At 54.8% G+C, this 24,667-nt stretch overlaps 7 protein-coding genes across 7 annotated transcripts; 6 read left to right on the forward strand and 1 right to left on the reverse strand.

Moving 5' to 3' along the window:
- Positions 1 to 1,488: 1,488 nt before the first annotated feature.
- Positions 1,489 to 2,458, forward strand: CABS01_08827 (uncharacterized protein; the record flags this gene model as incomplete). The annotated part of the gene is made up of 3 exons (XM_060542185.1): positions 1,489 to 1,538; positions 1,784 to 2,094; positions 2,250 to 2,458. The coding sequence occupies 3 exons, from the start codon at positions 1,489 to 1,491 to the stop codon at positions 2,456 to 2,458; spliced, it is 570 nt and encodes a 189-aa protein (XP_060401075.1).
- Positions 2,459 to 4,177: 1,719 nt separating this feature from the next.
- Positions 4,178 to 4,604, forward strand: CABS01_08828 (uncharacterized protein; the record flags this gene model as incomplete). The annotated part of the gene is made up of 3 exons (XM_060542186.1): positions 4,178 to 4,223; positions 4,290 to 4,331; positions 4,402 to 4,604. The coding sequence occupies 3 exons, from the start codon at positions 4,178 to 4,180 to the stop codon at positions 4,602 to 4,604; spliced, it is 291 nt and encodes a 96-aa protein (XP_060401076.1).
- A 1,970-nt stretch (positions 4,605 to 6,574) lies between these two features.
- On the forward strand, positions 6,575 to 8,143 carry CABS01_08829 (uncharacterized protein; the record flags this gene model as incomplete). Its single annotated transcript, XM_060542187.1, has 1 exon — positions 6,575 to 8,143. The coding sequence occupies one exon, from the start codon at positions 6,575 to 6,577 to the stop codon at positions 8,141 to 8,143; it is 1,569 nt and encodes a 522-aa protein (XP_060401077.1).
- Positions 8,144 to 9,100: 957 nt separating this feature from the next.
- CABS01_08830 (uncharacterized protein) lies at positions 9,101 to 11,509 on the reverse strand (the record flags this gene model as incomplete). The annotated part of the gene is made up of 3 exons (XM_060542188.1): positions 9,101 to 9,353; positions 9,411 to 11,255; positions 11,313 to 11,509. 3 exons carry the CDS (start codon positions 11,507 to 11,509, stop codon positions 9,101 to 9,103), a joined length of 2,295 nt encoding a protein of 764 aa, XP_060401078.1.
- A 167-nt stretch (positions 11,510 to 11,676) lies between these two features.
- On the forward strand, positions 11,677 to 12,558 carry CABS01_08831 (uncharacterized protein; the record flags this gene model as incomplete). The annotated part of the gene is made up of 2 exons (XM_060542189.1): positions 11,677 to 11,790; positions 11,836 to 12,558. 2 exons carry the CDS (start codon positions 11,677 to 11,679, stop codon positions 12,556 to 12,558), a joined length of 837 nt encoding a protein of 278 aa, XP_060401079.1.
- A 5,039-nt stretch (positions 12,559 to 17,597) lies between these two features.
- Positions 17,598 to 19,975, forward strand: CABS01_08832 (glycogen synthase; the record flags this gene model as incomplete). The annotated part of the gene is made up of 5 exons (XM_060542190.1): positions 17,598 to 17,700; positions 17,770 to 17,867; positions 17,921 to 18,196; positions 18,254 to 19,809; positions 19,864 to 19,975. 5 exons carry the CDS (start codon positions 17,598 to 17,600, stop codon positions 19,973 to 19,975), a joined length of 2,145 nt encoding a protein of 714 aa, XP_060401080.1.
- Positions 19,976 to 21,497: 1,522 nt separating this feature from the next.
- Positions 21,498 to 23,533, forward strand: CABS01_08833 (F-box domain-containing protein; the record flags this gene model as incomplete). The annotated part of the gene is made up of 2 exons (XM_060542191.1): positions 21,498 to 21,895; positions 21,958 to 23,533. The coding sequence occupies 2 exons, from the start codon at positions 21,498 to 21,500 to the stop codon at positions 23,531 to 23,533; spliced, it is 1,974 nt and encodes a 657-aa protein (XP_060401081.1).
- Between the last annotated feature and the right edge of the window lie 1,134 nt (positions 23,534 to 24,667).

Below are 24,667 nucleotides of genomic sequence, written 5' to 3' on the forward strand. Positions count from 1 at the left end.
TTTGCTTTCTGCGAGCTAATAGTCTCGGTCTAGGACCCCACGAGCTTCGTCAACTGCATAACCCGCCCCAACTTCTCAAGTCCCCTAACTCAATGGAATGTCCACTAAGTAGGAACCCAAGCGCCAACAGATCCGAGGTGCCGAAGCACATCTGCTGGAGCCTTTGGTTTAGGTGCCTTTCCCCTGTCGCACTTGGGAGCGGCGTCAGTCCTGTGCCGGAGACTGCGGCCGTGCTCGTTGCATCTGGCCTTCCTGCCTGGGCTGCCATGTGCGCGCAATGAACCACGGCGGAGGGAACCCAAGCAGATTCTACGGAGTACCTCAGGTACCTCAGAGAGCAGCAGCACGGCAAGGGAAGGGCCACATCAGCGTCCCATCGCTTGACCCAACGTGGGAAAATGGGGTCGCGAATGAAATTCCATCCGTGCTAAAGAACGGAATGTGCATCCAAAAACCCACCCGTCATACCGCTCGCCTCACATTTGTCGGACAAAACACACACGCAGGCCACAGGCTGTTGACTTCAATTCCCGGGAATACGGGTCTACAAGACGTCGGAGACAGCTTCAGCTTGCTTACCTTTCCATAGCCTCTCTTCCCACCACTGCTGCGACTCTCACCCCCTTTGAACAGAGTCCATGAATCATCCAATGGTCAACTGTCCATTGGCGCTCGACAAGAAATTGTAGACGCTGGAGGGCCGCCGGCGGTGACTATAACCTGCTGCTAGGCTGCAGAAACCACCACATTTTATGCACGGCAGGGCTCAAAAGTCCACTCTTCGACCACGGCGCCTTTTCCACGTTCCCTCGGGAGGGAACCCTTGGACATAGCCACGCTCTCTTGCATACCGGCTCCTTGCCGCCGTCGCCGGATGCTTGGATCTTCCCTATCAGCAGGGCCCCTTCTTCTCCCCTTTGCGTCTTCTCCGTCCAGCACGAACCCGTCACTCACGTCCCTCGCGGCATCGCCCTCGTCGGGGACCAAGGTAGTTGATACTGCAACTACAAGCGGCACACTGCGTCCCAGTCGTGTATCGACCTCTATTGTTCTCCGGGGTTGCGCCTATGCGGCTTTGTCACACACTTAACTCCGCGACGAAGGAATTCCTGTTTTGGGTTCTGAGCATATCAACACATGCTGATGGATCGACCAACCTTCAGAGGATCATTGTCATGAGCAATCCATAACTGCACAAGTATAGTCTATAAAGCGGCACAATAATGACTACGGGGAACGAGAACAGAGGTGTGTTAGCTCACCCAAGTGCACAATATGCTCTTCGATAACGGGTCACTTTGCTACTGTGCCCTAAATACCTGTCGACTTCAGTCTCAGGATGCCTCCCCACCCTTGTTACCCTGCCTGAAGCTACGCCCATACACTACTCCGTACACATTGTCGACTTCCACTCCCTAAGCAGCCTACCATGACAAGTCGCCCACTGGTCGTTGAGCATAGAGCTTTGGAAAGGACCAGTCAGTCAACATGAGCGTTGAAGAGGTACCTCGTTCCGCAGCCAAGTACCACTGCCCCAGGTCAAACAGCGAGCCGCAAACTGTCTGTTCAAGACAAGTCTAGGGAGCTTGCCCGTTTGAGTGCGTGTCAGAGGACCCGGAGGCGTAAACTGTCTCTGAGTACAGACAGTTGTGGTAGCACGCACCAAGATTACCCACTGAGCGACATCTCCCTGTCCACCACGTGGAGAGATTCAGCTAGGTTTTCGCGAGCTTGGTCAACGGTTCTGGGACTTTCAAGAAGGCATCAATGTCCATGGAGTTAGCATGTTACCAGCCGGCACACACAAAATTCCTTCTGAAGGATCCAACAGCTTTGCAGTTAGCCCCCGTTGGAGCAGCAAAGCGAACGTTAAATGGCTCCACACGGCCATACCTCACTTGCCGGCACACACGAAGCGTCACCTGGCGCCCATGGTATCAGCCCACAATGATGTATTGACTGGGCCTAACTGGGCCTACCCTGTCGCTACTTCGGGTAGCCGTTCCCCTACGCCTTTGCAGGTAGCATCGACAGCACGGCTCGGTACCGATGGAGAGGAGAGCATCGACACACGTCTCCGCGGTCGAAGGCGACGTAAACAACACTTTACATTGCCTACCGTGGGCGGCTGATGAGTTTGCTTCTTGAATCACTTTCACAAGTCTGTAAAGGTTGGCGGACGGGGCATAGTTTTGGACCAATCCGCGGGTTCAACGGCTCAGACCCCCCTTATTCAACACACTTCGCAGGGCTCAAGCTTCGAGAAGGTTGGAAGAAGTGTCTTAGTTCGCACCATTACCATCGGCCCCCATCTGCCACGGATGGGCCCTTGGAGCTAGCGCCAGCCCTTGCCTGTCGAAGGAAATCAGACCCTCCCGGCTATCACCGCAGCTCTTCGGCACCGGTTCTGTTACTCTACACAGTACGCCCTCATGAACAGCAGCGTGAGGTCTCTTGAGTCGAGCTATACTAATCAGTCGAGTCGGTCTCGGTGTCCTCGGACTCTGCCTTGCTTCACCTACCGGTAGTTGGAGGTGATATTACCAGGTCTGTGGTGGCTTGATCGGCATTCGTATTGCCTTGTCGATCCAAGTTGTGTTGCGGCTGTGTTTTCGACCATGCCAATTGGTAGCCTAAATCAGAGTCACGCCCAACGTCCCAAGCAGTTTCAACTCGGATGTGTGCTATTCTCGAGGCGCCTCAGCCGAGATGAGTCTCATTTGTCAGACGGCATTTCGAATCTCCGATGGGAATTCAAAATGTGTAAAATTCATCTAATCTAGCCAAGGCAGCGATTTGGTGTTCGCAAGCTTCGCGTGGTTATGTCATCTGGAGGCGAGCGAGCAGCTACGCGGCCTCCGTTTCAAGAGCATGTCGCGGAACAACACCGCGATGCTGGTCCCTGCTCGGACCGTAACGATATTTGCATTCACTGGTTGGCTAGTCTTTATATACCACAACCCAAGTACAAAATCTCCGCAACTCAGCGCTTGTTAGCCAATTCCTTTATGGTTCTTTGCAAAAACTTCTTTTTCGCCTAATTTTCGATGTTCTAGACGAAGCACGTGTATGCTTCGGGAGAAGCTTGGACCCTGGCTGGAGATCAGCCGGAGCTCCTGAATGCGAAACTTTCCTGCTCGACATAACATAGGTCGCCATTGAAACAGACCGACGTCTATCTGTCACGGCTATGATAGCCTTTGAGATCTCAACGAAACAACGGGCCGCAGGACTCTATCAGGCATTTAGAGGATGGCTTAGCTCTGGGTACAGGCTACAGAGAATTGTACGGTTTGTTGATCTTCCAGTGGGATGACATGCATCAACACCAGCTTTGAAAGCCGTCTTGGCCATTATCCTTCGTAAGGAGGCACCTTCTTTAGGTATGCCTAGAGGTGTTCTGGAGGTTCACTGTATATATACTGTTGCATGATTGGTTCCGGTTGGGGAATCGGAGAGATGCATGTCTCAGGCACGCACCATCTGTGGCCGGCAGCAAGCCGGAAGCCTTGCTGGTTCAGGGCACACTGCGTCTCATTGGGGCTTTTCAATGATCGCCATGGTTCTCAGCTCTACGGCCACGACTGTCACCATACCCTTCTCTCTGATGTCTTGAGATTCTAGAATCACATTGCTTCGCCGAGTTTCCGACAAATCTGCCAAATACGGACCAGACTGTCAATATAGATTCAAGCAAAATACATTGGTCCAGGAACTCAAAGGCCTGGGCGGCCGGCAGTGAAACGGCACGTGCCGGTTACGTCATGCACTGGCCACTCATTCCACGTCACGAAGGGCTTCGCTCATTGACATTGGCTGCTCAGGTTACGTAGGTCGAGGGGGAGGCGTCAGGGCGTACGCGCAACCTGTTACCTCTCGCAAAGCAAGACAAGGCAGGTGAGAGCACGGCAACTTTTGGCCGTTCGCCGCGCCGCCGCCTTGCCAGGCACGCCAGGTTGTGTCTGACCCAGGCTGGGGCATTTAAGGTTCTCCTCGCCTCGGCTGAGGTTGACGTCGACTTGGTTTGCCAAATCAACAACAACCTCACGCACACTGATACTTCTTGATACCCTTAAGCGCACGCAACTGAATCAGAACATTCGTCCAGTCCCATCGACGCATCAAGCATCATCCTCGAAGACTATCACTTTCAGTAGGAAAACATCAGACAAACAAAATGGGTGCCATTTCCGCCGTCTTTCTCATCCTCATCACCATTCTGGGTACGTCGCGGCGACGCAACGTTGGTTGCACGGATAAGCTAGGAGTGATGCTAACATATACTACAGTGCCGCCTGTCGGTGTCTACGCAGTCGCTGGCTGTGGCATGGGTGAGTTGTCCAAAGTCCACGTCTCGTTCAAGGCGGTGGCTAGTGGAGATAGCGCTGACCAGTTCCATAGACCTCCTCGTCAACATCTGCCTGACGCTCCTGGGATACATCCCCGGTCACATCCACGCATTTTACCTCGAATACGTATACTACGACCGCAAGGAGCAGGCGAGGGAGGGCCGTATCATTACTGGCCGCGCGCCGGGTGTCTACAGCGACAACGTGCAGAGCGGCGGCCACGGTTACGGCACGATTGCCCAGCCGACTCACTAAATCGCAAAACTGTGTGGTTACCTAGGGAGGCTATCGGTGACTGTAGCTGCAGCGGAATGGTAGTGCGGCACATGCGCGGCAGTAGGTACGACTATGTATGGCCGGTGTCCTGACGAGCGACATCAGCATCATCTTTGGGAAGGGCGTTCACCTGGCGACAACGAGGAGGCAATGGTCCTTTGGCAGCACGCGGACTGTATGAAGATAAACAAGAATAATACCATCAGAAACTTGACCAACGGCGTGCGCGTGCCTGGCGCGCGTGCAGATGATGGTGCCGGATCTCGATTGCCAGCGCATCCTACCTGGTCTTGCCACCGGTGATTGTGAATATGATTCTCGGGCTATGGAAAGTCGCAGCTCGAGGATGTTGAGGGATACGGTTGAACGAGCAGCTGTAGTTGCATGCGTCTCGCTTGGCTTCCAAGCTCGAATCAATGCTGCCGAATCGACAGGGCTGGGCAGACAGTGCCATGTGGGCGGAACTTATTGATTAAGCCTGGTCGAGACTCGAGGGCCGCTATAGGGTCCACGACCTGCGCATCATTGTGACGGGACTTCCAATTTGCAATGTGAGTATCCGTCTGCAAAAACGACTTCATTTGGCGTGAAAGTGGTGTTGACAATGGTATGGCCACACGTAAGGAAGTCCAGAATATTCTTTTAGATTCGCTTCTCTGTATCCACTCAACGTCAAGGAATTGCTCAAAACTCCCGTCTTTGACAACTGCATTCTGATTCAACGATCGATACGCCGCCAGGATTGGACCATGAGTGCCAATGAGGGGAAAGCTGGCGCTGGCAGTAGTGGTGGTGACTGGTCATTTTTGACTATGGCCCGGGCGTAGAGTTGGCATTTCTGGGCCAGTCGCCGTCTCGCTGTGCTGAGGTGCCGGAGGGTGGGACACTGGGAATTGAGAACGGAAGAGCGACCGGCGGGGAAGAGGACCGTGCCACCGTCTCACAGTATTGCCGTTTGGCACGGTAAAGCTCGCCGTCATTGGACGGCACTGACGGGAGCTCAATGGCAGCGACAGGGGGGGCAGTGTCGGACCACCCTTTGAACGGCAGCCACGACACTCGTGCAGCACGCACCTGCTTCGTTCGCTGGTGCCGCGTTGCTCTAGCCTCTCAAGTGCTTTTCTCTAGCGGCCTACCAAAAGCCGGGCTGTCTTTTTTGGCTGGGCTGTCTGTCATATTGTGTCTCCGGATACCTCTTTTGCGCCTATTGTCACGGTCTAAACTGCAAGTAGCCTCTCTCTCTCCTGCCTCCTGCCTCCTGCCTCTTCCCCCGCCCCAAAAACCCAACGCTACAACCGGATGCAACTTCACCCTAAACATTTGCCAGAATACTCTTTTTCTTGCTTCCCCCCCTTTCTGATTTCCCTTTCCATCGCTTTTGTCTCATTCCTCCTCCACCTTTCTGCTCCTCTTCTCGAGAGAAATCTGCAATCGCTGCGGGGAATCCAGTTTGCAACCTTGTCTGCGCATCTCGAGGCGATCCGGATTGCTTCCTCACAGAACTCGCTCCACCACGCCGCAGTCACGCTACTCGAATATACTACAGTAGACACTCACACACCTCAATCGCCCGTATCTGCCTGTCTCAACTTAACCCATCTCCACCTCCCGAGACCGCTCATTGCCCATTTGGAAGGACACAGTTCCAAAACGAACGATTCGCACATCTGCTAAAACAACCTACCTGCATATTCTCTCCTCGCCCGCGAACCACATCCCGGTCAGGAACAGCACTCGACATATCTCTCTCTCCCACACGCGACGTCCGATACCAGCTAACCATGCCTCCGCATCCGCTGATCTGACTTTTTTTCCCACCCCAAACCCCATCCTGCCGCACGACATAGCAACGCCGACTTACCCTTCAAAATTACTACCCTGGCAGCTCATGCTGCCATCTCGTTGTACATATATTTAGCCCGTCGCGCAATCCGCGACCTCCAGTGAAGATGGGTTCAGGGAAGACCCCTCCTCAAGACCACTCCGGTTCATCTCAATCCCGCCATCATCCCCCAGGTGCTCGTCCCGGAGGTGTCCCCGCGGCTACTCAATTCCCCTCCTCTCTCGCGTCCAAGAGAACCTCGCGAGACTCTATATCATTTGCATTTCCCCCGCTCTTCCAGCCCAACACGTCCTCGACATCTCTTGTTCCTTCGACGGCTGAGGGAAAGCCGATTCCCCTCGACGATAGCACCGCCGCACATCGTACTTCTGCCCTGCGCGAGCTAAACAGCAATTACCCTTCCCGCCATCGCTACGCCAAGTCTACCGGTGCCCAAAGCAGTACATACTCTCAGCCCGTCATTGTAAGGACATACTCTGGGTCTCACAGCCGGCCCACCAGTACCAGTCGCAGTAACGGTGTAAGCGGAGGTGGTCTCGGCCCACGAACCGCCTCGTCCGTGGTGAGCGGCTCCGCAGCTTCTGTACGGCGCATCATAGCTCTTCGCACCACATTCGGCGGGACCAAGTCTGCTCAGAATGGAGGTTTGAGTATGGCTAGAGGAATGGCCAAGAAGCGCCTGGAGGGCCAGGATGCCCTAGCCAAGCTCCCGCCTGTGGAGGCTTATAGCTTCAAGAGCATGATGGCCAACATTGAGGCGGAGGAGGGAGAGAATAACATCAACGCCGACCTCGATCGAATTGCCGAGATATGTGCCCGATCGCGATACTCTTTGAGTAACCAGTACGAGGTTCATGTTGCACCTCACGGATCCGGCGCATCTTTCACAAGCCGCGCATCGTCTTCCAGGCGCCAGCGCCAGAGTGCTGGTCCAACACTTGAAGCCGTTGTATCGGATGAAGAGCGCAGACATAAGAAGCGACGGAGTACTGGCAGGAGGAGAAGTATAGCCATGGGAACCTTGGAGACGATTATGTCTTCCAGTCGGTCTTCCGAGGAGGACAAGTCGAAGAAGAAGTCGGCCGCAGAGATCACCGCCGAGGTGCGAGGCAGGGCCGCACGCAAGTCTTCAGGCAGCACGACGCCCACGTCTTCGGTCAGCGAGGGCGAGGGACAGTCAAGCAAGAATCAGAAAGACCAGCCGCCGCCACTAGTCAGGAGGAAATCCTCATCATTCGCCACGGCCATGTTGGAGAGCACGCGACAGTCCGTGGCCACCAACAAGCCTGCCTCGCCCCGAAGCTCAGCAACAGCTTTAGTCAGCGAGCCGGCTTTGCCAAAGACGTCGACAAGGCATCTTGAAGTTCGGACGGATGTCGACGAGAGCGTGGCGCATCGCCATGTCCACAAAGGATCGGACGAAAGTCATCGAGCCGATACATCTGGGCCCCAGCACCACGAGACATCAGCCCAGTCTGATCAGACGAAGACACCGACGGGTCTTCTGGCCGGACTGACTGGATGGGTGCCGTGGAGATTGCCGCCTGTCGTAGGACTTGGCTCAGCGTCTGCTCAAGGCGGCGTGTCGCGAAGCCATGCTGAGGGTAGCTTACGCGAATTGCTCAAAACGGCGGAGTTCAAGGTCAAGGGGAAGGGCGTCGAAGGTCAGTCATGAGACCTCGGTGCATCGGATGGCATTGCACATTGTGGGCAGCGAAGCCCGGTCCGATGCTGACAGGCGTGCTGCTGAGCACTTTCGAACAAAAGAAGTGACATGACAAGGCGCCACTGGGCTTGATCGCCTCGGTATCAAAAAAGAAAAGAAAAAGGACGGCGAGAAATGACCAAAAAGAGACCTGATTCTGATACCCACATATAAAGCGGAAGGCTATACACAAAAATCACAGACCGGAGACGATGACCCCGACAGAATAGGGGTTGCGGCTCATCAAAACTGTAAGCAGTACAACTTCACACAACAACACGAAGAATGATTTGACGACTTTTACGATACACACACACACAAGAATGAGAGGGCATGATATTTTAGGAACGGGCTAGGTCAAAGAGGGAACGGTGGCTGTGTTTAAACTATTTTTCAGATTGAGAATCGAGATGTATAGGCGTTCAACCCGTTTAAAGTACTGCTTTCGGCTCTTGTGTGAACCAGGACGTGATGTTGTCAGTTATCTCAAACATTTACCACTTTCGTTGCCTTACTTGCATCAAGGTAGGCGAGAGAGAGCACGGCTACAGATCGGAAACATCACAATGGCCATCAAAGTAGTCGCAGTGGCAAAGTTCCGTCATCATCATCGTCCCCTGGTATATTCTTCCTTCTTACACTACTTCGAATAAAAGGTTGACCACAATTCTCGGAACAGCTGCTTTTGGAGACAACTCACTCCAAGCCGTCTCGCGATGATGATGATGATAAGCCAAGCTTGCAGGCAAGGCCTCATCCCCCTCCAACCCTTCCAACCTTTCGTCCAACCCCACGCGTGGAAATCCTTCCAAATGAAAATGCCCCCCCAACGCCATGCCAACGCAAAATAATGCAGAAGAGTAAGATAAACAAGAGGTGAATTGGTGTTGGTTGGCCGTATCAAGCTCATCAACGCCACCGGGTCTTCTAGGCCCTGGGACGCTCGACAGCAACCGCCGGCTTCGTCTCCACGTGGACCCTCTTAGCGTCGCCACGGTCGTCGTGAGCCTCGGGTTCCCTCTTACGGTCCCGGGGCTTGTTGTTGTTGCTGCTGTTGCTGTTGGTGCCGGTGTCCTTGGCCGATGCCGCCGCCCGACGCGCTTCCTTTTCTTTCCGCTCGTTCTCTCGTCGGAGCGCCTTTGACTCAAACTCGTGCCAGTCGCCGTCCAAGTCAGCAAGCCTAGAAAAATCAGTTAGCACTACATTGCAAGAAGCGACTCGAAAGGGGAAAACTCACTCCACGGCCTGCTGCGGAGGCGGGTCCTCGGTGGTAAAGTACTCATCTGCAAGTACCTCGGCGGCCGACGGTCTCTTTGCGGGGTCGTATGCAAACATGGCGGCCAAGAGTCGGTATGCGGATGCGGGCAGCCTGTCCTGGTACTTCTGGGGAAAGGTGTTCGCCCGCCGGTATCCGGGGCGCAGCAGTTCGAACCACGGCATATCGATCAGGCCTGGCCACTCTGCCTTGTTCGGGGTTCCCATCACGGCGTAGATTTTATCCAACTGGTTGATCTCGCTTCCATCACCTGGGAAGATGGCATGGCGGGTAAAGATCTCGACCATGACGCAGGCGGCACTCCAGACATCGCAAGCGGGGCCGTACTGCGTCTCACCAAGAAGCAATTCTGGCGAGCGATACCAAATGGTGATGACTCGGTTAGTGTAGTCCAACTGGTGTCTTTTGGCGTAGAAGCGAGCCAGACCGAAATCTGCCAGCTTCAAAACGCCGTCACTACTAACGAGGATGTTGGCAGCTTTGATGTCTCGGTGAAGAACGCCTCTCTTGTGCAAATAATCGAGTCCATCAAAAAGTTGCATCGTCATGTGCTTCTTCTGGGCCGCGTCAAGCGTGAAGGATGGATGATTCAAGATGCCTGTCAGGTCGTGTGACAGGTATTCGAAAACCATGAAACAATCGTTCCGTTCCACCATGACCTCCTGGAGCTGGACAATGTTTGTATGCCGCAGTGACTGGAGAAGCTTGATCTCGCGGACCGCCGTAACGGGGAATCCGTCTCTCTCACCCTCCATGCGGATACGCTTGAGCGCAACAAGTCCTTTCGTGTAGACGTGCAAAGCCTTGAAAACCTTGCCGTACGTGCCTGAGCCTACGACGGACTCGTTACCGGGTTTGCGGAAATAGACAGACTCTGACTTGATGAGATCGTCCGGAAGCTTCGGTCCTGGTTTCAGGCGCTTCATCGTCTTCTTGATCTTGCGTGTTCTCGGAGCGGTGGCCTGTCGGGGCCCCGGAGGTGGTTGCCTGGGATCCTGGCGGGCCCTCGCCGACGCCGGTTCGGTCGGGGCACTCCGAAGAATGTCCTTGTCAATCTGCTTATCCTTCTCGCGGGCCCTATCGCGTTCTCGATCACGACCATGGTCGCGGTCACGATCACGTTCGCGATCTCTGTCTCTTCCTCGGTCTCGGTCTCGGTCACGCTCCCGTTCACGATCTCGTTCGCGATCCCGATCCTTGGAGTCATCCTGCTGTGAGGTATCCCGCTTTGCAGGAGCGTTGAACTTTTGAGAAATCTCAGGCTTGGGGGCCGTCGGAGTGGGCTTTGCAGATGCCTTAAACGCAAAGCTGAACTTCGACGACGAAGATGAGGCCGACTGGGCAGCCGGCCCAGAAGGGGGAGCCTTTTCGGGTCGCTGAGCATTGCTCTCGGGAGCCTTGTCAGACGGTGTGGTATCTTCGACCTGCATGTCCTTGGATGGGCGGAACGGGTTCTCGCCGTCCTCTGCATTGTCGCCAACATCGGACTTGCTACTCTGAGCAGGCGTTGCAGAGTGATGGGACTTGATGTCATCGGCCCGAGAGCCGGTCCCCGAGGTGTTGGATGTCCATTGTGCAGTGCTAGCACTCTTGAAGCTGTTGCCTCTGTAGCCGCCTCGACCAGGTCCGAGTGGGGTCCGAAGTCCCCCACGGAAGTTGCCTCGATAATTGGGATGAGAATAGTTCGTGTGCATAGGTCCTGTCGGGGCGGATGGCGGTGGCGAGTAGGAGGGATTTGGTGTATAAGCACCCGACGGTCCGGTGGGAGGACCATAGTTGGACTGCGGATACTGAGGGGGATATTGACTAGAAGATAGTGAGCAAGAGTGTGACAGCAATTTGATGGAATGTTGTACGACATACTGCGTTGGAGAAAATTGAGAACCCCAGTTTCCCCTGCCAGCACCGTATGGTGACTGGTTTGGGGATCCGTTGTATGAATTGGGGGTTGGTTGCGGGGATTGAGAAAACTGTCGTGGGTCGCTGTACTGTTGGCCGTGGGCGAACGCAGGCGGCCCCTGAGAGACAAAGCCCCCCCGATGATTGCCTCTGCCACTCATGCTGACCTCCACGCTGTTGGCACCAGAGGACGGTTGAGACTTGGAAGTAACTCGGGATTCGTCGCCTTGTTGCCCTCGTCTACCAGACCCCCTACTAAGGGATCGAGTGGAGGCACGGGACTGGGACGGCCTTCTACGCTGCCTATCTCTGGAGCTGCGTCGTGGTGATGCCGGGCGACGGTCACTTCTTGTGGATGTGGAGGGAGGTCTCGCTGGTGACCTTTGACGATGCGGCAGCGGAGATCGGTCTCTCCTTCGACCAGGAGACTGCTCACGGCGGCGTGACGTAGAGCGATCACGGTGATCTCTTCGTTTCTCTCTTTCAGGCGAGCGAGTCCTGCTTCGATGCCTTCGCCGACTTCTTTCCTTGGGCTTTGACCGGTATTCGCGGCGGTCGGGACTGGGTGACCGTCGAGAGGGGCGTGGCGAGCCTCGTGCACTTCGACCAGTGTCTCCGGGGGCTGCTTCACGGTGATCACGACGCGGGCTGTTATCTCGTCTGGGCTTCTTTCTCTCCGTGGCACTCCTGTCAAGACTTCGACTCCTTAATCGCTTCGAAGATGGAGACGCGGCGCCGTCACCTCGCTGTGCTCCTCGACTGCGATCTCGCGGGTGCTTGGCTCGGGATTCGCGCCGCGACTCCCCAGTACCCCTGCCACGAGATCGATCACGAGAGTCTTCCCTGTACTTGTCGCGACGGGAAGGCGACGGCGATGCTAGACGAGGTCGCTCTCTGCTACGTTCGCGTGTTCTATGGTGGCTTCGGCCAGAAGGCTGCGACTTGTCGGGAGGGGGGTCGCGCGGTTTGCTGTCTGGCAATCTGTCTGAGTCTCGAGGTCGACGTGGTGGAGGCGAAGGAGATCTGCGGGAGCGTGTCACTTCTCGACCAGCTCTGCCTCGGTCTCTGCGCTCATCGCCTGATCTGCGGTCGTCTCTCATGGCGACATGTCGAGGGCGGTTGCGGTGGTAGGACTCCATCGCTCCAGCCGATACGATTTGAGTTTTTAGGTATGAGCACGTTGCCTGCCGAAGTTTCCCCGATAACGTGATATCGCCGTCTTGTAAGCGTGATATGCAGTTGTCGGGGTAGAGTAATGTGGTGCCGCCAAACCACCAGTCCGTCGACGATGAAAAGAAAAAAGAACGAGCAACGACGCAGTGTGGAAGATGCAAGGCTGTGCTCATAGTGTAGAGCCTCCATAAGCACCAAGCAATCCCGCTCGATGGCCGCGGGTTTTTGCGGTGTCGGCGGTCGGCGTATCGGCGGGTGCTGTCAAATGGCATACGCAGCATGCCATAACCACCACCAAAAATCGCTGGCTCAGAAAGTCCGTGGATCTGATCAACGTCCCCCACAGTGGTGCACTTGCAGAACCACAGCCGCGTTCCTTCTACCTCTTTCCCCAAAGTAGTTTTGGCTCGTCTGATTCAATCGGAACCCAGCCAGCCTGAGCACCAGCCTGAGCACCAGCCTGATCCTTGCCAGTCGCGAGCCAGGCTTTGTTTGAGGTGTTATCCCACAAACCTCTAGCAAACTATCTGTCCTCCTTCTGCCTGTTACCGTGCAAGAAGGCATGAGGTCGAGGCAACAATGTCACTATGTACGATTTACGCGCCGACACCCGCCAGTTCCTCCTCCTCACTCTCAGGCCCGCAAAACCTGTCTTGAAGCACAACATTCAGAAGCGTGCGGGCAACTGGGCCAGACGCTGGGTTGGATGCCGACCTCTACTGGCGTGCAGCATCTGCGGTGGCAGCACATTGCCACGATCTTAATGTCGATAGAGGGCAAGAGCATCAAGGCTTCGACAGCGTTGGGGCATGGACAGTCGTGACCCGCACATGTCGCATATGAGGAGTTGGTTTGGCAACTTCGGCAAAAAGCCTTGGACTTGCCTCTCGACATGGTAACGGTGGGTGCTTCAATGATGAGCCCTTTGGCTGGGCATGTCTTTGGCATCAGTGCCTCGCGAAACCATCCGTCCAAACGACCGAAAACCCCATGCCGCACTTATTGGCCTGCTCTAGGCAAAGATGAGTTCCGCCGTTGGGTTCATTCCTTGATCAGCCCCTATGATTGTCCTTGAACTCGAGATTAGCCATGATGGCCACGGTATGGCGTAGTAACGATCAGTGAGCATCGATATCGTCAGATGGGCGCATCGGGCGCATCTTGGGGTATGGCGAGGGTTGCTCCCTCTCCGTCGTCGCTGTAAGGGAGCAAGGGTCCCACAAATGGCAAAATGGCAGCAGTGGCATAGCCATAGCCGCGACTGAATGATGGCAGATCCTGCTTTATCCTCCACGATCAAGAGCTGTGGCCAACTATTGACTGCACCAAGCGTCAGATATCGCCATTCCGTCAGCCCGTAATCCCAGGCACCCGTAGATGCAGAGTCCTCCCATTGTCAAAAAGTCCGTCGCGGCGATTTCAGGACATGGCGCGCAGTCCTTTGTGATCCAACATGCACCTTCGTGCGTCGTTGCGGGTTGGCTAGGGTTGGTTAGTCGTGATGATTCAAGTTGCATGTGGTTGACGGAATGTCTGTCGTGGGCCGAGCGGGAAAACCTTGACAGCGCGCTTGCAGTCACGTGATGGCTGCGTTCGGATTAGGCGGGCGGGTGGGTGTCACTCGCTTAGTGCATACCTGCCTCTGCTACCGACCTCGTTATGTGCAGCCTGACCTTACAGCTCCTAGTTGACGATGGCATCCCTTTCGTTCTTCTTTGGTCACAACGTTCCGCCCAAAATAGTTGATCAGTGTCGAAGAATTCAATCGTAGCTGTTCTCCCATTGCCAATACATCTCCTAGCATCCTATGTAGGCAGGAGATACCACCAAGAATGCATGTATCCCTATTGATTCTTGGGCGAGTTCGAAATGGGCAAAGCAAAAGAAGATTCGTATGGGTAATTAAATCAAGCTACCACCTATCTCATAATGAGATTATTTGTCCAAGGAACGAACCACGTATAGCCGTCTCTTTCTATGCCTCATTTTTAGAACCTGCCAAGGGTTGTCGAGTGCCATCTGGCCTAGAACAGCTTGGAAAAGGAGCTCGAATGCTAGTTAGGCGTCAAGGCTCACCTCGGAATTCCAAACCGTCTCTCATTTCCCACCTGCGGCTCAACGGGGCCCACGGAATGTGGCCCCGGGTCAGATCCCCGAGAGCTAGGGCCATCAGAGAGACTATGTGACTGTGGCAGTTGGACTTGTTGGCAGTGTTGTCAACAACAGAGAGGAATGTCGGGAATCCTGCACTATGCCTTTGGTAGTTACACTGCCCTCTTGAGCTACAGTCTCGACCATAATATCAGCTCAGACGGTAAGGCGAGCATGGTTCGACCCAAGTTTGGGACGAAGGTTGTTGAAGCTTCGGTCCGTTGTCGTACCAACACTTGCCAGCTTCATCCCTAGATACAGGACGATTTCCAAGTCCCGAGCGGGTGAGACAGAGTATACCAACAACATTGGGGGTCGCAAGAGTAATCAAAGATTTTTGGCTCTATCAATTCGAGTATGACAAAAGTTATTACGTTTCTAATTGTCTGTTCTGCATTCTCAAACTTTTGCAGGAAAATTATCAAGTTGTCGGAGATGCAGGCGTCGTGGTCCGCGTCTTTGATCTTAAGATATCTTAGCCTCGTAGCAGCAATGCATACTTGGTGGAGTCTAAGTGGGTGGGATAGATCTCTGAACGACCGTTGAAAAAGTGGTAGCTGGGATCGTGCACTAGGATCTGACGATGCGTTCTGCGAACTGCGTCTAGCTGGAAAGCAACGAGGAGTGTGTGGGAATTCGGACCGAACGTCCTAAAGCGGGAGACTGGATCTGATTCTGGGGGAGGTGAGCAGAGCCTCTGCCACAGCGTACTTGGATGATCAAGATCTCTAGTCATGAAGGTGGAGAGAGATCCACCATCCGTGAGATATTCTGAGGTCCCTGTCTTTGTCAAGACGACTCCAAACTCTCGACAGTCTATTGCACCCAGCTATCACGTTTTGTATGACCTGTCGAGCTGACCAGTAGTCAGGAATGCGAAAGCCCGGCGCCTAGTCAACCACCGGAGTCTGGCAGGTGGTAGAATCAAACATTTCAAGTGATGTAACGGATCGCCATCGCGGGTGCGTCCGGATACATTTCCAGATGGATGTGGCCCAGATGGGAGTTTTGGGCTGCGTCGCCCGTCATTTACCCGCGGTGTCTTGAATGTTGATGTCTCGAAGGCCAATGGGAGAAATGAGAGTAGAAATGTGGCAAAATAATCCAAGGTCAAACCTTTTTTTCGCCAGGAATTGAGACACCACTTGGGGTTTTTTCTTCTCTACTGCGCAAGTACTCTGCTAGATTTGGCAAATCTGGGCTAACGATTTCCCATCGTCGGCATCAAAACCGAAGCAGGATCTTTGCGTGTGTCTGCAAGCTTTAGGTTGATGGACTGATTGGCCGGCCCCGGGATGGGCGTTCCTTTTTTCGCTTTATCTTTCGTCACTGGGACAAGAGCTGCCAAAAGTTGCAGATGGGGGAGAGTCTGGGGATGGGCAACCCCGCAAAGTTTGTCGTCATTCTGACTAAGCTGGGCCGGAGAAAGCTCACGAGAGGTCCCCACTTCCATCAAAATTGCGTGAAGCCTGGCGTTCCCAGGCCGCCATTCCACGCGTAGCCAACCCCATGCAAGTACGCCAGAGGTACATCTGCAGACACTTTCTGCCCAGCACAAGCTGCGCTCTTTTCAATGTTGGATCATGATGGCAATTCCGATACAAGAGGCAAAGGTGGATGCAACAGGGCCCCTCCGCTGCGATTTCTCTGGGCAATCAAGGAGTTGGGCGCTTATCCTATAACGGAAGCGGGATAATGCACGTTGAATATCGGAATCATTAGGATGCAGGAAGAGTTGCATTCGGGAAGGCAAGGCGAAAGTCAGCGACGGCGAGTCCGTAGGAAGACTTGGAGTGAGAGAATAACAGCGTTCAGAGGGGGGGACATGACAGTTGGAGAAGACGAAAAAATACACTCAGTTGCACACCCGGCGCAATATGGGAAAAGAATTTGTTGAGCGAGGTCGCGGTCTGGACTTGTACCGGCCTGGTATTCCGCGACCAAACCCGCCCAAAACTGCAGAGTGGATTCCCGCTAGTGGTAGCTTCGGACAGGTCCAGGGGCCCTGTGATATCCGCTATTGTTGTCCCACTCTATCAGTGCTTCCTCCACGCTGAGCGCGCCCATCGCACCTCGCCTCACCCGCACTCTCCAGTTTCCAGTTGACAAACCATTCCCATCCCCATGGTGGAAGCCAGGCGTGGAGGGAAGTACCTTGCCGTGCTGCCCTCTGTCCCTTGGCTTTTCCACTTCTGCTACTGTCTTGCTTCTGGCCAGAAAAGTCTCTACATGTCGACGCCAGTTCGTATCCATTAGGCATAGTCAAGATCAGCCAAGATACCTTCAGGTAGCTTCCGCGAAAAAAAAGATTGATACATTGGGGTTGGCGGGCTGTCAACACATTATCAAGGTATCGCCTCAGCTGTCGTTAGCGCGAACAGGAAAAAGCTGGGCTGGCCACTGGATGGGGGACCTGCTGCTGCATTGTCCAACCACGCAACCACACCACCACACATCAGACCAGGCCTTGCCCACGCGCTCTCGCTCGCTTCTTTTCCCAAGGCCCAAGGACCTTCGTAGCTAAAACCTTTCTTCCCCGCAGACAACTTCTCTCCTCCTCCACGCCAAAAGAGCTCTTGAACTTTTCTTTATCTGCCGTCGCCGTTCCTGTCCAACTTTCCCAAGACCTCCCACACCTCCCATTGTCTGGAAATCAAAGCCTTGTCTTCCGACCCAAGCCATCTCGGGAGCTTCTCCAAGTTCCGACGTTTTCACATTTCCACCGCGTCGCCTTGGTTACGGGTGAGTGCTTTCTACATATTTGCGTCATCCAAGCTCCCATTGAGTTTGGGGCCACGATGCAAACTTCCCAGGCTCCTTTTCTACCTTCGTTCCCGCGCCCAACCCTCATTTCGAAGCTGTTTGTCTCTCCCACTAACTGACTCTTCCCCCGGTTCAGCACTTCCAGATTGCCCTTCAGTCACCATGTCCGACTTCCCCCAAGGTCAGCGGGACAACAACGACCGCCCTGCCCGCGATGTGAAGAACCATCTGCTATTCGAAATCGCAACCGAAGTTGCCCATCGAGGTACAGTCCCCATGATTCAACCCCCCCTTGGACCGTAGTCTCCGCAGTGGGCTGACCCATCCTGTGTAGTCGGTGGTATCTACTCAGTCCTCAAGTCCAAAGCTCCCGTGACCACGGCCGAGTATGGCGATCGCTACACTCTCATCGGGCCCTTGAACCACAACTCGGTAAGTCTGGAACCGCGAGCTGCATCGTCTACAGTCTGCTTACCAAACAACAGGCCGCAGTCGAGGTGGAAGAGTTGGAGCCCACGAATCCCGAGCTTGCTGCTACGATTCAGTCCATGAGAGATCGTGGAATTGGCATCCTCTACGGCCGCTGGCTTATCGATGGCGCTCCACGAGTCCTGCTCTTCGACACAAAGACAGCTTACCACTTCATGGATGAATGGAAGGCCGACCTGTGGAACGTGGCCAGCATCCCTTCGCCGCCCAGCGATGACGAGACAAACGAGGCTGTTGTTTTTGGATACGTCGTCGCCTGGTTCTTGGGAGAGGTAAGGACAATGCACTTTCCCCCCAAGGGACAAAGCTGACCACCATGCTTTCTGCAGTTTGTGTGCCATGAGAAGAAAAGAGCCGTCATTGCGCATTTCCACGAGTGGCTCGCCGGTGTCGCTCTGCCGCTCACCAAGAGACGCCGCATCGACGTGACGACAATCTTCACTACCCACGCAACCCTCTTGGGAAGATACCTCTGTGCTGGATCCGTTGACTTTTACAACAACCTCCAATGGTTTGATGTTGACGCCGAGGCCGGAAAGCGTGGCATCTACCACAGATACTGCATCGAGCGCGCTGCCGCCCACTCCTGCGATGTCTTCACCACTGTTTCACACATCACCGCCTACGAGAGCGAGCACTTGCTCAAGAGGAAACCCGACGGTGTGCTGCCCAACGGTCTCAATGTTACCAAGTTCTCCGCCATGCACGAGTTCCAGAACCTGCATCAACAAGCCAAGGAAAAGATTCACGACTTCGTCCGCGGCCACTTCTACGGCCACTACGACTTCGACCCCGAGAACACGTTGTACTTCTTCACCGCTGGCCGTTACGAATTCAGAAACAAAGGTGTCGATATGTTCATCGAGTCCCTGGCCCGCCTGAACCACCGCCTCAAGAGCGCCGGCAGCAAGATTACTGTCGTTGCCTTTGTTATCATGCCAGCGCAGACCACTTCGCTCACCGTCGAGGCACTCAAGGGACAGGCCGTCATCAAGTCGCTGCGCGACACTGTCGATGTCATTGAAAAGGGCATTGGTCGTCGCATCTTTGAGCGCTCCCTCAAGTGGCACGACGGTGACCCTATGCCCGATGACAAGGAGCTCATCAGCGCGCAAGATCGTGTTCTCATCCGTAGGCGGCTGTTCGCGATGAAGCGCCACGGCCTGCCCCCCATTGTTACCCACAACATGCTCAACGACAGCGAGGATCCCGTGCTGAACCAGATCAGACGTGTCCAGCTCTTCAACCACCCCACCGACCGTGTCAAGATTGTCTTCCATCCCGAATTCTTGAACTCGGCCAACCCTGTCCTGCCCCTGGACTACGACGAGTTCGTGCGCGGCACGCACATGGGTATCTTTGCTTCGTATTACGAGCCTTGGGGATACACCCCGGCCGAATGCACAGTCATGGGTGTTCCTAGCATCACGACCAACCTGTCCGGCTTTGGGTGCTACATGGAGGAGTTGATCGAGAACTCGAGCGACTACGGTATCTACATTGTGGACCGCCGGACCAAGGGCGTTGACGACTCGGTCAACCAGCTCACCAACCACATGTTTGACTTTTGCCAAAAGAGCCGTCGTCAACGCATCAACCAGCGTAACCGTACGGAGCGCCTGAGCGATTTGCTGGACTGGAAGAGAATGGGCATGGAGTACGTCAAGGCTCGCCAGCTGGCACTGAGACGGGCCTACCCAGGCTCGTTCAACGGAGAGGAGGAGGAAGACTTCATCCCCGGCGTCGAGCAGAAGATTTCGCGACCCTTCTCGGTCCCTGGATCTCCTCGCGACCGCACGGGCATGATGACGCCTGGCGATTTCGCCAGTCTGCAAGAAGGCAGGGAGGGCTTGAACACGGAGGACTATGTCGCCTGGAAGTTGCCGTAAGTTGACGATTGCTGATGATGTGACTCGACATAGCTAACCCGAATTCGCAGTGAGGAGGAAGACCCCGATGAATACCCGTTCCCGCTTACGCTGCGCGCCAAGCGCCCGTCGGGACCGGCTAGCCCTCTCGATGGAGTTCAGCTCAACGGTAATGGCAACTAAAGCATGAAACGCATTGCCAAGAAGTCACGAAGCACGCCTAACAGACGAGCAACGAAAGTGGATGGGAAATGTACAAAATGCTGTCGAATGCCTACTGGTTGTTCCTGCACGGACTTTGCAGTATGTGTGTTTGGTGGACGACGAGTCGCGATTCACGATTTTATATAGGGATATGGACGGATGTAATGGAAATGAGGAGGAAAGGGTGGGAGCATGGCAACAAGGATAAGACTGAGAGGATGACGGGCTGGCATTGGGGTCGAGTATGGATATGTACGAGCAGAGTAGCATATTTTGAGCATTAGATTGGTTCTCGGACATTGTGTGTTGTCTATCAGGCATTTTCTTGGTTTGGTGCATCAGGATCGATTGGACATGAAAAGATGAAAACTGGGTGGCAGCCGCGGCTGGCGGGAGGCGCAATGCATCGAGTATGATCCGTACGATATTTCATAGGTGCCGGTGGTGCCAAATTGTTTCGTTTCGAGACGTGAGGATCGGCTGGGCACCAAGGGTTACGATGATGATCAGTGAATCGATGCGTGCTCGGTGTTGGCTACGCAGTAGAGAGATCAGGGGGGGGGATTGCGGACCCCCTGAGCTGACGGCAGCAGTAGCCAATCAGAGACGGCGCGGTCCTCCTCCCCCACACCAGCGGTTTGTCGACTCAGGGGTCCCTAGCGCATGTAGGGCGCCTGTGGGTGGGGAGAAAAGACGCTGAAGGCACGCCGCACGAGGAGGGCACTCTTAGTCGTTAGCACGCATCAAGGAGCCACTAAAGACATCCCCTGGACGCCGGTTCCCGCGGGCGCAACTCTTTGTTGCGCAACGAGGATGTGTCTTTGTTAGACGGTCGTTGGATGTGTTGCTCGCTGTGTTTCTTTCTCACTTATCATATACTCGGTGTTCAAGTGGGGGGAGGGCAGAGGATAAAAATAATGAAAAGTTCAGCCGTTGTCAACCTGTCACGTTTGCGGAAATTTCATCTGAAGTTTAACGAGAGAAGGGACGCAATGCATTGGATGACCTTTGGGAGGATTTGACTCGGCAGGCCATCCTAGACATAACCGTTAGCAACTTCTCCAAAAGCAGAAAGGGCTGCCCTTCTCCCACCTTACCGAATGCTCCTGCCTACTGCGTAAGGTACTTCTATTAAGATAATCATAGCCGGACCCCTCGTACCTTGCGGATACGTCGTTGGGCGCGAGAGAGCGAACAAGACAGCGCGACATTGACAAAGGGCGGCCGGCCACCTCCAACAGACAAACACCTACTACCTACGCCCATCGTGTGCCATTCTAACTAAATCAATCCTCCACTCGCACCGTTCAAACTTTGGCTCGCCGTAGCGTTGGACCTGCAGAAGCCTCACGCTCCCGCCCCCTACCCACACCCAGACGCCGCTTCCCATCGGCCAGTGCGACGCCGGGACCCGTCGACCTTAATATATTATTCCCCTGATACCACCTTGGACAAGTCCTTTTTCCCTTCCTCCCCCTCTCCCCGACTCTGTTCTTCTGGCATGCAGCTCGCCGTTCGGCCTCTACAGAAGATGGGGTTCTTTCGCAGGGATAAGGACAAGAAGAAGCAGCAAAAGGGTCACCAGCAGTCAAAGTCCCACGAATTCACAGACTCCCAGCTGTCAAAGTACTCTTCCCAGGTCCAGCAGAACTTCCGCAACGTCGCCTCCCCGCCCGGCGCTCACATCCCCACGCGAGCATCCGCCGCCCTTTTCCAGAGCCTGCCAAAGGAAATCCTCCCGCGAATATTCTCATTCGTGTGCCCCCACACCCAAGATGAGACCTACGAGACGTGCGAGACGAGCGCCATCTTTGACGCATGCATGCTATGCGACCTAAGAGACCTCGCCCACTGCGCGCGCGTCTGCTGGAAATGGAACCAAGCGGCCAATGCCCTGCTGTATGTTCTCTTCTTTCGTTTCCCCTTGTAGCAAAAGCCGTGCTGACCATCTTTCGTTCTAGGTACCACAGCATCCGAATCGACGCCGTCCACTATTGCCCCCGCGAGATCTATCTGTCAGAGCAGCGCAAGCGCAAGACCTTCTTCAAGCGCAACGCCGATCCCGAAGATACCCCCACCGCCCGTCTGAAGCTGCTCTGCAGAACCTTGCGCGAGGATCCTACACGCTTTGGCTCAAGAGTCCGATACTTCAAGGTCCCCTATATGCTCCGCGAAGCCGCCACAGCCGACCTTGCCCGCATTATCCACGTTCTCCCCAACATCGTCTACGTGGACCTACCCGAGGGCCTCTTCGCCGATGAGCATGGCTACGCCACGTTGAGGCTCGAGGTTGAGGCTAGATGCCGAGACCTCCGCAAGATGACGTACCGCGCAGGCGCTGAGAACAGCTTGTCCAAGCTAGCGCACGGCGGTATCTGGCAGAATCTCGAGGTCCTGGAGCTGATCAAGATCAACATGGATCCCATCGTGCTGCGGCATGCTCTGGCCAACCTGCGGAAGCTCCGCGCGCTAAAGGTCATGGAGTCGCAAGCCTTCTCGGACGATATCTTTGCCCGCAGTGAAGAATTGCCTCCGTTCCCGCCCCTCGAGGAGCTGGTCCTAAGCAATACTCCAGCCGTCACCGCCCAAGGTTTGGTGGACTACCTGAGCCGGGCTGATACCCGCAACCACCTGCTCGTCTTGTCCCTCCTCAAGACGGGCGTTCACCCGGCGACACTCGCTGACATCTTGTCTGCGGGCACAAACCTGCAGACCCTGGCCATCGAGGCCTCAGTAAGCGACGCTTTCAAAAGTGGACCCCGGACGCGTAGGCTCGCGTCGGTCTCTCTCGAGTCGCTACGTTTCGAAATCACGGCTTCCAAGTCTGCGGGCCCTTACTCCAGTGTCACAGCTAGTTACTACACTTATTTGGCCGCATCGCTCAGAGGCAACGGCATGCCCAACTTGCGGTCAGTCTACGTGCTGGACGAGTTCTTCCAAGACGAGCTCGAGGGTCTGCCCCGTCCCGCCGCGGCGTTTTCCTCCTACGGCGCCAACGCTCGTCCAAAATCTTCGCACACGCCCGGAGCCAACCGGCCAATGTCCGGTCTGGGCCCCGGCAGCGGTGGTCGCGGCGGTCTCGCGCCGCCCAGCAGCGCCGGCATGGCGATCCCTCGACCTTTCGCTGGGGCTTCTCAAGTGCGCGCCTCGCAGCGCTTCAGCTCAACGAATCCTTTTGCCGGTACCGGCCCACTCTCACACCCTCTCACAATCTACTGCAAGGCGGACGATGCTCTGGACTGGTCGTCAGTGATGCTTCAGCCTACGGCAGCACTAGGTGGCGGATCTCGCCATCGAGGAAGCATGAGCATTCACGGCGACCGGCCAATTAGTTCCTACGGTCTTGGAGCCGATATCGCGGGATCAGGCTGGAACACGGCGGCGGCGAGGAAGAGTGTCATGGTGGGCAACGGCGCGGGTATGTTCATGGCCATCCCGAGCCAGAGCACCGGTGGCAGCAGGGGAAGTGACGAGGATCTGTGGCCGAGGCCCAGCACGGCGAATAATGAGAAGAAGTCGAATGATCTCTGGCGGTGATTTATGGTGGCGGATGACCAGAAATGGCAGTGCGGTGGATGACACATTCACCGACGGAATGTTCCCCTCAGGAAAGGGCAGGACGCGATGGCAGACCTAAAATGAACAAAGTACAGAGAGACGTGTTAATGACGGGAGGTTTGGACAGGGATTTGGGATCTGGGATTGCTACGGAGAGAGGGAGATGCCGACAGAGAGGGTCATCCCCAGGCTTCCGACCAAAAAAAGAATTTGTCCTTTTCTTCTTTCTTTTTTCCCCCCTCGTTTTCTTGTTTTGCGAGATGGAAATTCGGGATAGTTAGGATGCTTTGCGTCACAATCCGTTTGTGACGAGACAATACCCAGATGGTTTGCTTACGGAGTAGATGGGGGTGGAATTTCAAAATACTTTTATTTTCCGTCATGTTTGTGTTTAGCCGATGCTTCGTGATGTTGATCAGGTGCTGAGTGAGATTGTTGATGATGTACTCGGGGCACTGGGAGTGATAATGTCCCAGGATGAGTATGCGTCTCTCCGAGGCCATGCTGGAGATACTGGGTTGCGATCTTTCTCTGTTCAAGTAGGCGGACGGTACGGGACCGCTCATCGACGGCATCAAAGCTGTTACCCATGTTGCCCTAGGATGGTCATGGCGAAGGAAGACCATACGCTTCGCAAGATGTGTATCGAGAACCCTATTCAACTTTGCTTTCCTACACTTCTTCGCTTGATCAAGATAGGTATACGGCGGGCATCCTTTCTCCTTTGTGAAAGTCCCATTGCCTCTGGACTGGACAAGGTAGAGGGAGAGTGTGTGTTTAGACTGTTTGGTCAGAAGGTCCTGGCAGAATTGGGCTTTTCTTTTTGTGAATGGGAGAGCTAGAATTGTACTCTTGGTAAATGATCCTTCCCGTGGTCTGGAATGGTAGATGTCCCATATACTTTGACAGAGTCTGTTTGAACCAATGTTCTTGTTACCAACGTTAAGCTGGAGGATCTTGAGAAGCTCCCAGCTGGAAGTTGTGGCCATTGAGTAAACCCCCTGGAAAGGCCACACAGACGTCTCTCTACTTGCGCTCTGTCACAGTATCGATCTCAATATAGCCAATCAGTAGCGTCTTCATCCTTCTGGTAAGTGCTCTGCATTGAATGAA

The sequence above is a fragment of the Colletotrichum abscissum genome (genome assembly GCF_030869225.1).
Source record: "Colletotrichum abscissum strain IMI 504890 chromosome Unknown Scaffold_20.1, whole genome shotgun sequence".
NCBI lineage: Eukaryota > Fungi > Ascomycota > Sordariomycetes > Glomerellales > Glomerellaceae > Colletotrichum > Colletotrichum abscissum.